Source organism: Sciurus vulgaris (assembly GCF_902686455.1).
Source record: "Sciurus vulgaris genome assembly, chromosome: 8".
Taxonomy (NCBI): domain Eukaryota; kingdom Metazoa; phylum Chordata; class Mammalia; order Rodentia; family Sciuridae; genus Sciurus; species Sciurus vulgaris.
In genome coordinates, this window is record NC_136468.1 from 108298869 (window position 1) to 108317243 (window position 18375).

The window sequence follows — 18375 nt, forward strand, 5'->3', positions numbered from 1 at the left end:
GTGTATAATTTACTTGTATTTTATATTATACTAGTATTATATTTTATAGTCACACTAATATTATTCTAATGTTTTACGTTTTACTAATTTTTATATTGTAAGTTTTTTTCATTTTTAAAATAGTCATTCTTTTTTTTTTCATAGCTCCCACTATTGAGTCAAAGTTTTATTTATGTCTGTTAGTAAAACTTTATTATTTCTCTTCAAAAAACATTTATATTTTTGTTGCTTGTTTTTATTTATTTTGTAATTTCATATAATTGATAAATGGTTCTCTCCTATTTATTTGATTACTGGTCTTTCTTGGTACATGAAAATGCTAGTAATTGTGTTATTAGCTACCCATATAAATCTTATTGTATTTAAAAGCATTTTATTTGGTTCTCATGAGGTGTCTATATTAAAAATTACCTAATTTGCAGCAATGGTCTTTTAGTCTACTTTTTACTTTTTAAAGTTTGCATCAGTCCTCATATCTTTCAAACATGGCTCACTTTTGCTTTGCTTTTCCTTTTGTCCCAGCATGGAAGAGTGTGAAGCTCTTTGCACCAGGCTAGCCATAATGGTTAACGGAAGCTTCCAGTGTCTCGGCTCTCCTCAGCACATTAGGAATAGGTACGTTGAGCTTCTCTGTTGTTTAGTCGTTTTCTATCAATCAACAGCATGATGCAGTATTATAACTGGAGATGCTTTAGAGACAGTATGATCCAATTAATTACTTCCTGACATAAAGGAGGAGGTGAAGGCACAGAGACATTAACATGATTAGTAAGTCAAATGATATGGTGATTTCCAGGCACTTTCCCTAGGATATTTTGCTCTCTTTTTCTTGGGAGCAACTGTACCCTGATTGGGTGACACTGGTAGGGGGAGAGTATGACTGCCAGACCTAGATCAAGTCAGGACAAGGAATGCATTCTTTACATATGATGTGCCTTATCCAGAGGTTGTGACAACAGTATACTCCTCATCCACAGTGAATCAGAGTCCTGATTTACAAAACACTGTACTTTAAGAAAGAGTCTTGACAATTTGAGAGTATAAAAGAGGGTTGCTGTGTTTTAGTTTCATTTGGGATAATGAAAGACTAAAGATTTTTTTCCTGTTCTCATGAATCCCTTAGATTTCTTCCTGGTTAATTATCTCTTCATGTCTTTTTTTCCATTTACTTTTTGGAAGCTTAATGATTTTGTTATCAATTTCTATGACCATTTTTATGTCCCAGTATCTTTCTCTTTTTTTTTTTCAGAGTGGTCTGAATGATTTTCTAATTTTCTTTAGTTTGTTGTTTAACCATAATAATTTGGTCATTTATGTTGATAAATCTCTTTTCATGTTCATTTATTCAATGTTCTAAATGTTAGAACTCTTAAGCAGAGATCTGGTAATTAATCATACTTTAAATATTTTTATTTTATGGAGAAAATTAACAAGTATTTGGATTGAGGTGACATATTAGGAAGTAAACAGCACATTTCCAGTGGCTTGGTTGCTACCGGTACAGTAAGCCTCACTGTTGCTTGCTGTTTAGAGTCAAACAGTAGCCAGATGAACCTACAAGAAACTATTCTCGGCTCACTTTAATAAGTATCATCAAAAGAAAGAAAATACTTCACACTCTGTAACCTTTATGAATGTCTACACAAAGTTTTAAAGTCCATTCCTGATTGTTGGGTGATTTGGATTTGAATCTAGCTTCTTGCTTTCCATTAGGCATGCTAAAAGTTGGCTGCAAGAGCTAGCAGAACTAGATTATGGGAAGAAGATAACTCCCAGGCTTGACAGTTCCTGTCCACTTCTGAGTTTTGATTATGATAACATGATCTGTAGGTTGAGGATGAACTATTAGTGGATATGAACTACAACTATATTAAGCAAGAACTCACATGGGGTTATTCACTGAAATACCAAACAAGATAGCTTTTAAAATGGCTTGTAATTTTTTTTTTGAAATTTTCCTACCACGAATAAGTCTGCCATAAATAAATATATGACTACATATGTTTCCATAATATTGAAATAAAAAGTAAGGAATGATTCCATCTCTGCACTGTTCCCATTTCTCATCCTCTTACCTAGAGGCATTGACATGGATGAGAGGAGCTCCTCCCCCTTCTCTCCACTCCTTTCTTACCATGAAAACGCACTGTGCTCCCTTAGTCCTTGAGGACCTTGCATGAAGGCTACTGCAACTGTCAGGAGATAGACACTTCCCTCCGATGTTGTCCCCAACTCTGCAAGGAGGAAATGGTCACCTTGGTGGTCTTGTACAAGTCAGAAAGTTGATTTCTTCCAGAAGATTCTGATGACATTGTCATTGAATGTGACCTTGAATTGTGACTCTAAAAGTTCAGTATAGATGAATGTATTGGGGATACTGGGTGCTGTGTGCTGAGGTAGCACTGGGACCCTGCAGAAGGGATACCAGAGCAGGGACAAGGGCCTGAATGTCTGACACAAGACCTCATGACTCCTCTCCTCAGTGTAATACAGCTTGTCATGAGGACTAAATGAGACTGGAAAAACTGAGGACAGGACAGGTGGTGAGTTAATGTTTTCTGTGATTTGAGTGAAAGCAGCTCATCATCCCCATGCCATCCCCTGGCACTTTGCAGAAGCAGGGGAAGCAGGGAGAGAGGTGATTTGTGTGGAGGTTCCTGTAACAGTCCTTGTGAGAGAGAATGAGAGTGAACTTCAAATACATGTGAATAAACAATGAGTTTGCTCAGAGGGTCTGAGGAGATAAAGAAAGCAAGTGTTTGAGCAGGATAGTCCTGAGTTAGGATCGGGACTCAAGCTTTGAGATTTCCCTCTGGAGAGAGGCTGGTGCGCAGGGTCCTGTGCTGGACTAGTAAACAGAAAGGGTAGCAATGGAACCAGGAGCTGTGGGTATCCCAGAGGCAGGACCCAAAGAGTCAAGTAGAGGACAGTACTGGTCCTCAGGCACCACATCCCCTATAAGGAGAAGGTGCAGAAGAGCCCATAATGAGTCAAGTGGACTAAACACAGGAGAGGGTGAGGATTTAGTAGTTTCTCAACTACAATGCTGAGCTAGGCTTCATGGACACTTAGAAACACACATACTTCTATATGATTCTCAGCAAATCTGACTGTGGCAACATCCCAGAGCCCCAGTATCCTCCTGAGGCTCACACCTAGTGCTGGAGTTTACCTGTACATAGGTTAGGGAAGGGAAAGGGAAAAGAGTCTGTAGGGATGAGAAAAATGCAGTCATAGAAATATAAAGAAAAGGAAAGAACATGGTGGAATTTAGGGACAGATACATAAAGAAAAAAGGAAAAAAAAATGGAGCTCAGTGGAAGTGCTGAAAGCAGAGAGCTCATGCTCCTCGTTCTGGCCCCTGAGTCTCTTCGTCCTCCCTGAGTCTGGGGGCAGGGGCAAAATCCAGGTACAGCAGCATCCCTCTCCCTCATGTGGGTGGCACTGTCTTTTCCGCACTCTTGGTGGTTTTGGCCAACTCCCTGTTGTTCTAACTGGTTCCTCTCCTACTATTCTCCCGTAACTTCTTTATCTTTGCCCTAACCACAGCCTCACATGCACCCCATCAGAGGATGGTTCCCCAAAGGACAAGATCTCCTGCATCTATCTGAACATCAAGACTCATCCTGCTTAATGCCTGGACCTGCCTCCTTCCTATGCTTGCTGTTTCAAAATATACTGTATTAATAGAAATTTTTTAGAATACAGTAAGGCCAGGAGACACCACCATTAAAAAGACAGTTTCTTACTCACAATTGTCAACTCAAGGGATTTGCTACACAGGGCCACATGGGGAGCATGGGAGTTGGTCCGCAGGCAGAGGGAAGTAGGAATAAAATGTGGGTCAGAGCCTTCACTGTGGTGAGGCAGGACAAGCAGGCGTAGGCTTCCTAGTTTGACTAACATTGTCAGGACCTGAGACATTGGGGCTATATATAGTTGTGTGGTAGCTGGCCCTAAAGTAAATAGGACATAGGTGGATAATGGCCCAGAATGTGAGCCACCAAGGGAGAAGGTGGTGGTATAATGTGGGTTCTAAATCTGTTGATCTATATTTGAAAAAATTTGGTTTTGGTGAACTTTTTTCTATCTTTAGGAATTGCCTAATCCTGGGAAGGGAAGTCGCTCCAGAATCAATAAGGCCCCGCCCATCAAAGTATTGGAAAATAAGATGTAGCTAACATGTCTAGTGAGCAGACTCAGCCAGGCTGAACTGAGATGCAGATGTGGGGCCATCACATTCTCTCTCCCCATTTTGTAGAGGACAGTAGGAAGTTCAGACTTCACAGAAGGTCCTGGAGGCCCCCTCCTCTTCTTTGGTATAGTATTGTTCTTTCTGATAATATTTTTAATAAACTACTTTAGTTCTATTATCTATACCATGAAGTTTTAAGCATTTTGAGGTTATATAGTTGTTGTATTAAAAAATATCCGTGGACTCCAATCTATACACACCTAAGGCTCTGTGTGACCAGTTTAACCCAACGATGCACGGCAAAGGGTCTCAGAGAAAGGGATGTGGTAGAGAACTATTCAGATTGAGTGTCTCTGTTAAGGTTCAGTCGTTATGTTCACTCTGAAGTTTCTTGATCAAATTACAACTTAGAAAAAATGATGAACATGAGTGTGTTAAGTGAAATTGAGGCTGTTTGCTTCTGAACAGCTAATCATTTTTTAACAAACATTTATTGAGGCTTAGCAAAGGGGTCTAGAGATTGGCCTGGTATATATAACCTGTACCCACTTGGGTTCTCACACTCATGGAGTGAGACCTGTACATACTGGGTGACATCACAAGGGTGACTAGGGTATGCATCATAAAAAAGGGTTTCTGAGGAGGAACAGACCTTGTTCTAACTTTGCGGAAATAGGGATGTCTCTTAGACCTTGAAGTACAGGTAAAATTTGGTTAAAAGGATATTAAATCCTAGATTATATTTAGTAAGAAATACATGGCTACCAAATCCTAATATGAGATCAAGCAAAAACAATCACATACCAGTCAAAGCAGAATTAATTATCAGCATTGAAATTGAAGGAAATCCTCAGGCTAAGTAAAATAAGGATGGCTGTGTTAAATATTCCTTAGGCTTTGTGGTCTTAACATTAGTCTCTTACTGTGGGTCAGATAATTCTTGGTTATGGGAAGCTGCTCTGTGCATGCCAGATATATAGAAAGCACCCCTGCCCCCAGTTGTAACAAGCAAAAATGTATCCAGACATTGTGAAATGTCTCTTGGAGAACAGATTATCCAGACTTAGAATTGCTGTGTTAGCTGGTGCTTTGTTCAGTGTTCTTGGGGAGTTTATAGGTTGATGGACATCCAGGATAAAGGGCTTAGATTTTCGAAGGTAGATTAGTTGGTGGTTCCTGACCTTTCTGGGACTGGATCTTCTGAAGTGTGGCTTGTTCAGTGAGCTAAAAGGAGGGTTAGTGACATAAGAACATGTCAGGAAAACAGGGTCATGGATAGTCAGAAGGCACTGCACACGGGTGTTTTCTTCTTGCTGGTTGGTCTGCTGAGCTCTGGAGCAATCTCATTTTGCAGAGACCCCAAGTTCCAAATGAAAAGGTCCTCTTCCCTTTTGAGCCTCCGTGTGGTCCTTTATGAGATCTGAGGAGTTATACCTGAGGACCAAAGGACCTGACTGGGGCTAGAAGCTCTCCAGGTGAGGGTCCCTTGGAGGTTCTTCCCAGGCTCCTCTAAACACAACTTCTCCTCTCCACCCTGGCTCTGTTCTCCTTTGCACTTGGTGTGGATAGTGCCATCACCAATGACTGCTCAGCATTCTCCCCACAGATACCCAGTACTCAATATTCCTACCCTGGAGGCCCATGATGATTCTTGCCTCCTCCTTGAGACTTCTTCGGCCTTTGCAGGGCTTGAAGTCTTCTTCCCTTTGCTTGTGTTAATCTCCTTTCTTCATTGCCATGTGTTTGCACCCTGCCTTCCAAATGATCTGTTTGTACAGTTCTAATCTCCATGGACCTGCCTTGTTCCAATTTGATGTTAAGCTCCTGAAGAGAACAGGCTTTGTCTTCTGTTTCATTATTTCCTTGTTCTTGTACAGTGGACCATTTCAGGTACAATTAGCAGGCAGTGACATCTGGTGCTAGAGGAATACCCAGGAGAACCACACCAAAGAGAGGGTATATGGTTCCCAAATGTTTACATTTTGGTTCACCAGAAGGTTTAATACTATAGACTCTAAATTCCCTCACTTCCCCATGAATTATATTGGTGGTGTACTTTATTCTCAAGCCCTAGTCCTTCTTGTTATAATTGTTAAACAACCTTATGTGGTACTTCTACATACATAAATATAGGTTTACCTTTAGAGTTACCTTCAAAAATCTATTTTTAAATGTTGTTTGTGCTTATGAGCAGAAACCCAAGTTCAAAGACCCAAGTTCAAGGTACAGAGTCATGTCCACACTTTATTAATTCAATGAAAGGGGACAACAATAGTTTTCTGCTAGAGGTATTTACTTGGGTTGTCCTGACTTTAGTTTGGGAACTTTTTCCCTATTCCTAGCTTTCATCAACACCAACTGTCCCCAAACCTGAGTTTAGTGCCAATAGTAGGATGTGCTCAAAACTGGTCATGATTTTCCAGAAGGACAGATAGAATCCAGTGTGCAGAATTTCAGAGGTGAGTCCTCATGGAGGGAAGTGACGTTTACTCCCTGCCCTTCTCCCCACCCACCTCTTGATCTCCTTCTGCTGCCTCCCATCTCCCACGCCTGTGACCTCTGGCCTCTGTCTAAACCTGGAGAGGTTGTGAGCCCCTCCCTGCCTCATTCCAGCTGCACACCTCAGGCCACACTTGTGAGGTCTTCACAGAGCACTCACCTCCTTCTTTCCATGCCCAAACACACCACCACAAGATTTTCTCTCTCTTCTTTACTACCCTGATCTGTCCTCCTTGCCCGCACCCCCAGCTCCAGTTTTCCTAGCTTCATCTCACTCCTGGGCTATGTAAGTGTCCTGTTTTCCTCTTGGCACAGAAGTTAGAATGCCACAAGACAGCCTTCCTTCAAATCCAGATAACCCTGGGGAAATTCCCTTCTCCCCCTTTGGCCTTTTCTTCTTGGTCACTTGCTGGGAAAAAGTTACATCTTGTGAAATCCATAGAGATCGTCTTTTGGCCAGGCTGGGGCCCTTCTCTTGTACCTCTTATGTTTTTTCTCTCTTCTTGCTTCTCTGGCCTATAAAATATCTCCCTTCCCCAATTGTCTTTGTCCTCACAGATTATCTGGTTGCCACTTATGAAACATCTACTCTGTTCCATAATGCACTAAGCACTGGGTACAGATGACCTGGCATGCTGGCAAAAATATTATTAACTGACACTTAATAGTACTTGCTATTTGCCAACTCACAGTGCTTTATATGTATATTCCTCCTGGTGATCTCATGAAGTAACTATTATTGACTCTCAGTTTGTAGATGTCGAGAATGAGTTACAGAAAAGTTGGGCATCTTTCCCAGGGTCATCAAGCTACAAGTGCAGGCTCTGGAATTTGAAGACTGGCATTCTGGCTCAGTTCTGTCTGTGATGAATAGCCTCATGCTGAAGGATCTGAGTTTCGGTGACTCCAGAGCCCACAAACTCAGTCACATCCTACCTCCTTGCTATGGGAGCATATCCCAGAGCCACGCTGGTATGGCCTCACACAAACTCTTGTTTCTGTGCCTTCAATTACATTAACACCGACCTCTCTCTCTTATTGACCTTCTCTTTAGAAGGGTTTCTACCTCTTCTCCATTCTTATCAAGACTCCATCCCTCTATTCATTGAATACATCATTTCTAATTTCCTGGGCAGAAAAAGGATCCTGATAAACTAGCTCCTTGATATGATCTCAAAAATTTCTAGTTATTACCATCCTTTTCTTCCTTTTTTCTTATCTCTGAGAAAGAAATTTGACAGTATATCATGTGTACTCCTTTACCTGTTTGAGAGATCTTTCATTCTGAGACCTGAGAAAGCAGTGGTTTCTCCTTTCTCTTCCTTATTTGTGAACATTTATTCTAAGTCATGAGCTACATTTGCCTATAAATAAAAGAACATTGATTATGCTGATTTAAATATATTCACTGACTTAACCATGTTTTATATGTAAAGTAATCCAGAGGTATCTGGTTATTAGTGTTGGTTCACTAATTTCTACAATTGAGTTGATACCAAAATGACTGCTGTTGTTGCCTAAACATAGACATGAGGGATGGAGCAAGCATGAGGAGCAGAGAAAAGCAAAAGGAGCATGTGCCAACTATGTGTCCACTCTTAAATTAACATTTGGTCATGTTCTACCCAGCAATTTGGGCTTATATGCCATTCCTCCCTTGGCTATTTGAAAATTTAAGAAATCTAGTCTCAAGCTGGATGCTTTGCCACTTAAATGTTAAGATGGGAAATGGATGTGGAATGGGTTTCCTGCAGTCTGGCTCATTATTTTGATTGGATTCCTTCCTTTGCTGATGATGGGCAATTTGCCTGGGCAGTCTAAGCTCCAGAGACTCTAGAGCTTCCATTTGAAGAAAGTCATGTGATGTGGAATAGCCATCTGTGTAAGATTCATAATGTATGCTGGAGCACATGACTGTGTGTGTGTGTAGATATGTATTGAAGGAGAGCTGGAGTGAACTGCCGGCTTCCTATAGCCAACCAACCTCTGTGGACACTGGTATTTTGTCCCAGGTAACTAGGGTGTGTTCCCAAATTCTTCATACGTTGTACCTCTAGCACATCTGGGAGCCCTGGGAAGCCACCTTCTGGCTGTGGCACCTTCAGCTCACCTCCAGGGAGCCAGTAACAGCTATGCTGCACTATTGGCTTCCTGGCCTTTGGAACTGAGGTAAGGAAGAGGTGTAGGTCTGAGGTAAAAACAGTCCTCATGGGGAGGGAACATGGAGCATGTTCCAGAAGCACACAGCTTTGGCTTACAACTTGAAGGAGACCAGGCTAGTTTCTGATTTGGGGCAGAGGGAGACTAAGAGCTGTTTATTTATAAGCAAAATGAAGCTTTTGATGTTTTAAAGAAAATCTTTAAGAGTGTTTTCATTTTACTGAGTTGTCAAACATGAAAACTTTGGGAAGAATTAAGAATAAAAATGGAATAAATTTAAGAAAGTACCATCATAGATATATGACCATTTAACTTAAAATGTAATATTACCTGGGAGGATTTGATGGGTTTTCTTAAAAAAAAGAAATGAAAGGAAGCTTAATAATGTTTGAGCTCACAGGTTACAACTGACTGGATAGTTGCAAATTAATATGTCACCTTATGTGACACCTTATGTGACACCATATGCTTCATTGCGGTGACTTTGATTTAATACTTCTATAAAACAGCACTATAGACATAAAAACTAGATTAAGATTACATCACCAAATAATAAGTGGACTCATTTAAAAATGGAACAGATAATTTGATATATTTATGTCATTTTCACAAGTGGGGAGGAAGTTTGAACATGAGCACATATAATGACTTCTGTCATGATGTGGAACTAGGGAACGATGTGCTACTGCATTATATGAGTGATATTTTTCTGCATTTTGCTTTGTTTTAAAGCATCATATAATTCAGTTGCTACCACTCACCCTGAATTAATTCTCTTTACGAGAAGTAGTTCTATTGAGAGAGAGAGACGTTAGCTCAGCTCCATATCCCCAGCAAGTTTTCACCCTGACTGATGTGTGTAATGCATCATCTGATTTGTTTTCACAACATCATGTTGCATGAACAAAATTAATGTTGTTCTAACATAATTACCTGGGAAGAGATTTTGATTCTCCTGCTCTTCTCATGCTGGGTACTTCAGTTGGATGCCTCCGGTCTTGGAAATTCAGATCATGAGCAAATGTCACTCAGAGCTGTCACTGTACCAAAGGGAAGCACTCTGCTTTCATTTACTAATATTTTCCATTAACAATAAGCAGACTGCTTCTCACCCACAGTGAAGATGGGAAATAAAAAGTGGTGGAGACCATTTCCATTTTAGATGAATGAATTTTTTTTTATTAGGGATATAAACTCAATGGGTTCCTATGCATTCACACAGGTTTGTTAGAGTCCTTTCTTAGAGATGACAAAGATATGATTCCTGATCTCAAAATAGTTCATAGTGCAGTGTCATACAGACACACATCTACAAATAAATACAGTATGGTGATAATTGTTCTAAGATGCTAGTGATCTCAATGCTGTGTGCTGCACTTCAATTTACATCAGCAAATGCTACTGAATGCACAGAGACAGTACTGAATGCATAGCAGTGAATAAGACGAGTGCTGTATTATATAAGAAAAAGCAGAACTGCTATGAGTAGTCCTCAAAGAATGTAAGGTAGGAACTGGAAAAGGAAGAAGGCACACCCAGCATTTTAGGGGAAGATTCGGTGTGGGTGGCTTCATGGTCAAGGAGGAATTTAAACCAAGAATGTACATCAGCTGTGGATGTATTTGTATTAGAGTTCTCTGGAGCAACAGAACCAACAGTGCACATGTGTGTGGGTTTGTGTGTGTATGGCTACAGTTACAGTTTATTAGATTGGCTTACATGACCAAAAACTGGATAATCCCACAATGGCCATCTGTAGGCTGGAGGAACCAATAGTACTCAGTCCAAGAAGCTGGAGCCTCAGAACAAGAGGGACCAGTGATGTAACCCCAGTATGGAACTGAAGGCTGGGAAATTCCTAGAGAACCGCTGGTCAGAGTCTACTTTGCAAGAGTGGAGAAGCTGGAGTCTGATGAACTCAGGTGAACACAGCAGCAATCACATAGCACCTGCTCCAGAGGGATCAAGCTTCCTTCTCCATCAGCTTCTGCGTTTCTCTGCCATCATGTTCCATCCAGACCCGCACCTATTGAACTGTGCTGCCCACATTTAGAATGGGTCTCCCCTGCAGTTTGCTATACCACATGCCAACACCTGTTATGACAAATCCAGGAGCCTTTAATGTTAGGCATTTCTAAATTTAATCTAGTCGACAATTCAGATCAACCATCATAGCTTTAGAGATTTTCCCATAAGGGGAAAATAGTGTAAGTCATGTTTAGGAATGGCTTGACTGTAAATGAGACGGAGGTCACACACTGAGGCATTCATTTCAAGGTGATTTTTGGATCAATCTCCCAAAGGGGTGATTGTATTTCTAGGATACAAAACTCTGGGAGAACAAGGGGAAGCAAGAAGAGGGGAAAGAATGATCTTTGTAACTGCTATTGTTATTCTGTAGCTAGAAGTGAAATAAGATAAACTAGGGTCAGCTGCTGACAGGGCATGTGGCGAAGGCAGCGTTGGCATAGGAAGCATCGCAGAAAAAATAAGAGGGCTTTACAACTGACTGGTCTAGGACTAGGAAAGGAGGAGCCCTTGGGTTGGGAGAGGAGAGGAAACTTAACGGCAGGGACATTGTTGCCTCTTGTTGACACAGGGTTGGAGTAGCTGCACCCATCACAGTTTTGAACTAATGTGTAGAAATGCTGAAATCAGGTGAATGGAACTCAGATCCATGCCACTGCATTTATTTTAGGCCATTCACAGAATGCTTAAATGCAGTGTCTTGTTTAATTCTCACAACTTAACTGACTCTCATTTTATCTGCTCTCCCATGGAGAAACAAAAACCTAAAGATGTTAGGTAGTTGGCCCCAAATACAGAGTTACTATTAAAAGAAGCCGTTTAAAACTCAATTTCTTAGTCTTTGCATACCACTGTTTCAGTCTCAAATGGCTTTACCTCTGCTGATTGAAGAGCAGAGCTTCAGGTAATGGGTCCTTATGTGATGAAAGTCATAAGGTTCTTATGCTGAATTTGCTTCCTGTTGTGTTTACTGAAAAGAAGAGGTCATCTTCTTTCAACCACAGAAGCAGACTTCTCTTTGATAGCCAGTAAGGTTTGATGAAATAGAGGAGACAAAAAGTCAGAACCTTACTCACTACCTGTATGACTTTGAAAAAGTTAAGGTCTCTGAGTTAGTTTGTTTTCTCTTCAATGGGAACAATAATCGTGCTTCACAGTAGTTTTAAGAGAAGCGGGAGAATATACCAGTCATATTCCCACCCAACGGTGTTGGGCTTCTTATTTCCTTTGCTGTAAGTTCTTCCCTAAGAGAATTTTTTTTTCGTTCCCTCAGTTCTTTGTTCAACTCTCACTCCTTTGGAGAAGTCTCCAGTGTCTGTTCTGCCCTTGCCCTGAGGCAGAAGAACCAGATGTTAGCTAGAAACTTGGCTGCCTGGAAATCACACTGCATTTCCCAGCATTCACCACAGCTTCCTGGGGCCAGAGAGATAATAGGAAGGAGAGGTGGCTGCACGAGGAGGGGCATGAATTTATAGGGAGGATCACGAATTTTTTTCTGCCCTTCTTTCTTCCTTCTCACTTGAATGCACATGTGAAGATTAGAGCAGAGGTGGGTTGACTCCAGATGTTAAACTTGCTAACAAGCCTGCTATTTTGGCTTGTCTGTCACTCATACATGAATCTAAACACACTAAACTCTCTCTGACATGCTATATGCCGAGTTCATTTGTTTCCCTGTTATTCTCTTCCTTTTTCAATAGAATAAAAAGAGGTTGAGGCTAGGCTTTTGTTTTCTTTTACTTCTGTGTCACTAACATCTGGGGCAGTGCCTGTTATATCACATGTTCTCAAAGAATTTGTAGAGTAAGAGCTTAATACATTAATGAATGCACATAATGTCCCTACCCCTGACAGGCATTGGCTTAGTGATAATTCCTGCCATGTTCCTAAGGTGAGAGTATAAAAGAGTGATAGGATGTGGTCACAGAGTGTTTGGGATCTGCCCAGCTTGGGGAACATCTATTCCTACTAACCATGATTGACCTTTTCAATAAGGAGTTTCATTCAGATCCCTCCCATTTATCTCTAGGCAGGATGGAGACTGTTTTCCCTCCAAATAGTCTGCATTATTCACTATTATTTGCTGCCTTTAGAAGCAGGGCTCTATCTTTCTATATGCACATCTTGGTTAACAGAAACTATCAGGTGTATGATTCAGGCCTAAATGCTGCCATGGCCTTGGCAATATTTTGCTGTCACCTTCTCTGTCAGAAAGCCAGATTCAGCATGGATGCACCCTGGCCTGCCAGGAATTAATGTGCAATGCAGACGGCAAAAGTGTGCCATCTGACACTCGACTCTATCCTACAGGATTATGATTTCTGATACTACCTAAGCACAGAGAAAGTCAGCAAAGTAAATGGATTCCCATTAGATCAGACATGTATTTCAGGTTTAAAATGCAGCAGAGATGGAATCTGGGAGATGCTATGTTGGGTGCAGGCAATCAGCCTACAGTTTATTTGTGTGAAACTGCATGGGTCCTCAACATTTGTTTCTTAGTTTAAAAACATTTCACCATTTTGTTTTTGTTTCATTTTAATGCAATCATTTTTTTAAATGTGCATCAGTTAGAATGTGTTACAAAAATGTTGCAAAGTTCATAATTTACCCTCAAGCACAGAAGGTTTCCCAAAGATTAGCTGGCCCAGTCTGGGCATGGCTGGACTGTGGCTCTGCCACCTGTCTCTCATTCTACTTCAGGGATCGGGGTTTTGAAGGTTGAGGCACAAGAATTGAGAGGCCAAGGGGCGCAAGTATGGTTTATGCCTCAAGTAGCATTATACATGCTCATGTTGCTCATGTCATGGCCAGGCTCCCAAGAACGGTAGGTAGGTAATCCATCCAGTGGAAGAAGACCCTATGGTGACATGGTGAAGAACATGGATGTCAGAAGCAATGAAGACTCAGAACCCATATTTACCATCTACCAATCTCCAAAAATTTTATAATCTATTTTTTTAAGATCTTGGACATCTTTCTTTACTTTTTAACAGCTTTATTGCAATGTACTTCATGTAGGTCATATAACTGGTCTATGTAAAATATGTAATTCAGTGATTTTTTAATATATTGACAAATATATACAATATGCCCCTGAAGTCAATTTTAGAACATTTTCACTACTTGAAGCAAATGCTGCTTTGGCTCTCCCTCTTGTTTTCCCGTTTCCTTCAGCCCTAAGCCAAAGCAAATCTGTTTTCTGGCATTAGAGATTTGTCTCTTAATGACATTTCATATGAAAAAAATCATATGTATGTGATATTATGGGAATGTCTGTTTTCATTAAGCATGATATTTTAAGGTTCATCCATGTTGTAACATGTATCAGTACTTTGTCCTTTTTATGGATGAATAATATTCATTTTGTTTACACTTGAATGGACATTCAACTATTGTGAATATTTTTGCTATTAATATTCTTGTACAAGTTTTTATGTGGACATAAGTTTTCATTTCTTTGGGTATATAGCTGGAGTGAGCTTGCTGGGTCCTGTGGGGAGCCTATGAAGAGCTGCTGGAATGTTCTCCAAATCAGCTGCATCATCTTACATTTCTACATCCTTGCTATCACTTGTTTTTAATCTAAATTTTTTATTTAGCTACCCTTGAGGATAGCTAAATAAAAAATTCTATAAATATATGGAATTATAATGTGGTTTTGATTTGTATTTTTCTGACAACTAATGTTGAGCATCTTTTCATGTGTGTGTATTCCATTTGTATAACCTTTTATGAAATGACTATTTAGATATTATCTTCATTTTTATATTGTTATTTATATTTTCATTATTGAGTTGGATGATACAATAAAAATATAATGCAATTCATAGGATATATAAATAAGGCTGATAAAAATATAAATATACTTAAATATATTCTTATAGTTTATATTTTTATGTCAGATATTTTAAAATACATAAATATATTTAAATTTATTTATAAAAACATTTTTTATATTTGTATTTATTCTAGATGGTAGTATTCCTTATTAGATATCTTTTTCCATTCTGTGAGTTGTCTTTTCACACTTTTGATAGTGTCTTTTAAAGCACAAACATTTTTAATTTTGATGAAACCTAGTTAATTCATATTTTTTCTCTTAGTTGCATTTTTGGTATCATATCTGATAATCCATTGCTAAATCTATCATCATGAAGATTTGGTCCTACATTTTCTTCTAAGAGTTTTATAGTTTTAGCTTTACCTTTAGGTCTTTGATTAACTTTGAGTAAATTTTTTGTATTAACTGTGTATAAGATTCAGGCCAAACTCCATTCTTTTTCACATGACTATCTAGTCTTCCCAGTGCCATCTATTGAAAATATTATTCTTTCTCCATTGAATGGTCATGATACCCTTGAAAAATATAGTATATCATAGATCCCAGGGTTTAATTCTGGACTTTTAGTTCTAACCTATGGATCTTCATGTAGATCCTGTTGCCCGAACCATACTGTCTTGATCACTGTTTATTTGAAATCAGGGAAGCTTTGAAATCAGGGAAGTTCTCCAACTTTATTTTTTTACAAATTCTTTTGGCTGTTTTGGGTCCCAGAAGTTCCATATGAATTTTAAAATCAGACTGTCAATTCCTACAACAAAATCAGCAGGGATTCTGATAGGAATTGTGTTCAATCTGTGGGTCAACTTGGAAAGCATGCCATCTTCCAGTTGATGAACATGGGATATTTTCTGCTTAGATGATCTTTAATTTCTTTTGACAAGCTTTTTTGTTAATTTAGAGAATAAATTGTATACATCTTTTGTTAAATTTAAAGCCAAAATATTTCGTTTAGTTTATGTTGCTAGAAAAAGAATATTTTTCTCAATTTCACTTTTTGGATTGTTCATTGCAAGTACATAAAAATACAGTTCATTTTTGTGTATTAATTGCTAAATTTGCTAATTAGTTCTCAGTTTTTCGTGTATTCCTTAGGATTTTCTATGTAGGCAATCATCAGTTTAACTTCCCTTTTTTTAATCTAAATGACTTTTCTTTTTCTTTCTTTCATCCTTTCTTTCTCTTTTTTCCTTTCCCTTTCATTCTTTCTCTTCATTCTTTCTTCCTTTCTCTCTCATTCCTCCTTTCTCTTTCATTCTTTCTTCCTTTTTCTTTTTCTTTCTCATTCTCTCTCTCTCTCTCTCTTTCTCTTTCCTTCTTTCTTTCCTTCTTTTTTTCTGGAATGATTGCCCCAGTTAGGATCTAAACAAGGCTGAACAGAAGTTGTAAGAGTAGACATCCTACTGGAAGGTAGAGTCATCTCCTCTTAACTGTGGCAGGGAGGCACATTGCAAGACCCCCAGGGGGTGCCTGAGATGATATACAAGACCAAAGCCTACTGTACAATGTTTTCTATCCTAAGATAATGCTTAATTTATGCCAGACACAGTAAGAGATTGACAGCAATAGCTAATAGTGAAATAGAATAATCCTAAGTGTATATTATACAAAAAGTTATTCAAAATTTGCAAATTGTTTGTTCCTGGCACCTTTCATTTAACTTTTTCAGACCACAGGAAGTGAAACCATAGGCTGGGGTGATATGGAGACAGTTCTATCCAGGCTTCCATGAAGTGTGACATGACCTGCAGGGTTTTGCAGATGCCCTTTATGAGGCTGAGGAAGTTTCCTCCTTTTCCTAGGTTGGTTATTGTTTTTAGCCTGGAAAGCTTTTTGATTTTCGTAAACAGGTATGTGCCAGAGAATTAGTATTATTTCTTAAAACTTTTGGTAGAATTCAACAGAGTAGCTATTTAATATGGCTTGATTTAATAATCAATAATCTTGTCCCTTCTTTCTTGTTCTAGTAATTGGAGTTGCCTTTCTTCTTCATCAGTCAAGCTAAATATTTGCCAGTTTTGTTTTCATATCCATATTCTAGATATCATTCCGGAATTCCATAGCCATGTTTAATTTCATTGATTTTTCTCTATTGTTCTTACAATTCTTGATCTCATTAGTCCCACTATTATTCCCTTCCTTCTCCTTGCTTTAGGTTTACTTTGCTTTTCTCTTTCCCATCTGTTCAAGTATAGGGTTGGGTATTTGTTTTCTGACCTTTCATATGTTTTCATATAAGCATTACTGCTGTAAAAGTTCCTCCAAGGACAATGTTAGCTGCATCCCTGTGATTTCAAACATTGTGTCTTTATTTCCATTCATCACAAAATGTCTTATAGTTTCCTTGTGATTGCTTCTGTGATTCTAGTAGAGCTCAACATTCAGTGAGTCCTCAATTGTTTTTATCAGTACTACGGGAATAAATCACTCTACAGATAAATCTAGTTAAATTCAAGCTCCTTCAAAGTGCTAGTTACCCAAACCCATGTTTGGTACTTATTCTGATTGCAGGAGGGCTCCTCCCAGTTTTCTCCTCCCAGGCCTCTCTGGCAAAGTTGACAGCCTTTATCTCCAATGAACCTACTATTAATTTCATCTCAGTGGTCTTTACATTCTCCACTGTTATTAAGAGCAGATTTCTGCTTGAATTTTGTAACACACCCTAGCACATGATGTCAATTCCTTTGGGAACACATTAGGAGTAATTTGTTTTATATCTGGTTGCTCCCCCAAGGCAAAACACCCAAACCACATCTCTGGGAGTAGAAGGGGGACAATGCCATGCTTCTCTCTGCCATCTTCATGTTGGGAGCTGAGTGTGTATTGGAGAGGGAAGAGTGCAGCTTCAAATTTTCTCAGCTTGCTTATTCCAGTATTCTCAGCATTTCTTACCTAATTTAAGACTAGAGCCCATGAGGTGAAGCTGGCCGGACACTTCTGCCACTCCAGGACGACAGCCCGCTGAGTGGGAGAAAGAGAACAGGGATTTCTGTGTTCTTGGATGCACCAGTGTGGTGTGGAGTTTCTATTTCTCTGAGCTGGGAGGTTGGAGGGAGGCTGTAGGTCTTATTTTAGATGCCACAGGCTCTTGCCATCTACTCAGTTTTAGTGGATTATTTGAAAAAAAAAAAAAAAAAAAACATTTTCTTCTCTTGCTGTGTGTGTATGCTATGTAGATGTAGGACTATACCAAGTGAATTTCCCCTTTATGTATAGCTATAAAGCACCAATTTAAAAAACTATAAAGGGGGATAGAAGGAAGATCAATAGAGTAGAGGAAGGGGAGGGGGAGGAGGGAAGACAGAGGGAAAGAAGAATCACTGGGGACTGAAGTGGAGCAAATTATGTTTTGTGCTTGTGTGATTATGTCAAAATGAACCCCATTATAGTATAACTACAATGTACTAATATGAATTATAGTATACTTATAATACTATATGTTATATACTACAATATAACTGTATAATATGGTATAGTTATAGTTAAGCTATAATGCACTAATAAAAAGCATTTTAAAAGATAATTTTAGCAGGTTTTTAAATGTTCACTATTTTATGATTTTTACCAGTCTCCTGGGGAATTGATCTGCAGAGCTTCTCACGAAGTTCTGCTCGAAGTCTGGCCAACATCTGTTGAAAGCATCTATTTA

General features: G+C 39.2%; 1 protein-coding gene across 1 annotated transcript in view; it reads left to right on the top strand.

Moving 5' to 3' along the window:
- Window positions 1–18375, top strand: part of ABCA13 (ATP binding cassette subfamily A member 13) — a gene marked incomplete at its 5' end in the record, with an annotated part of 484952 nt that overhangs the window by 454819 nt on the left and 11758 nt on the right. The window contains 1 exon segment of the mRNA XM_079150399.1: window positions 523–615. Within this exon segment, the coding sequence (XP_079006525.1) occupies window positions 523–615 (93 nt within the window).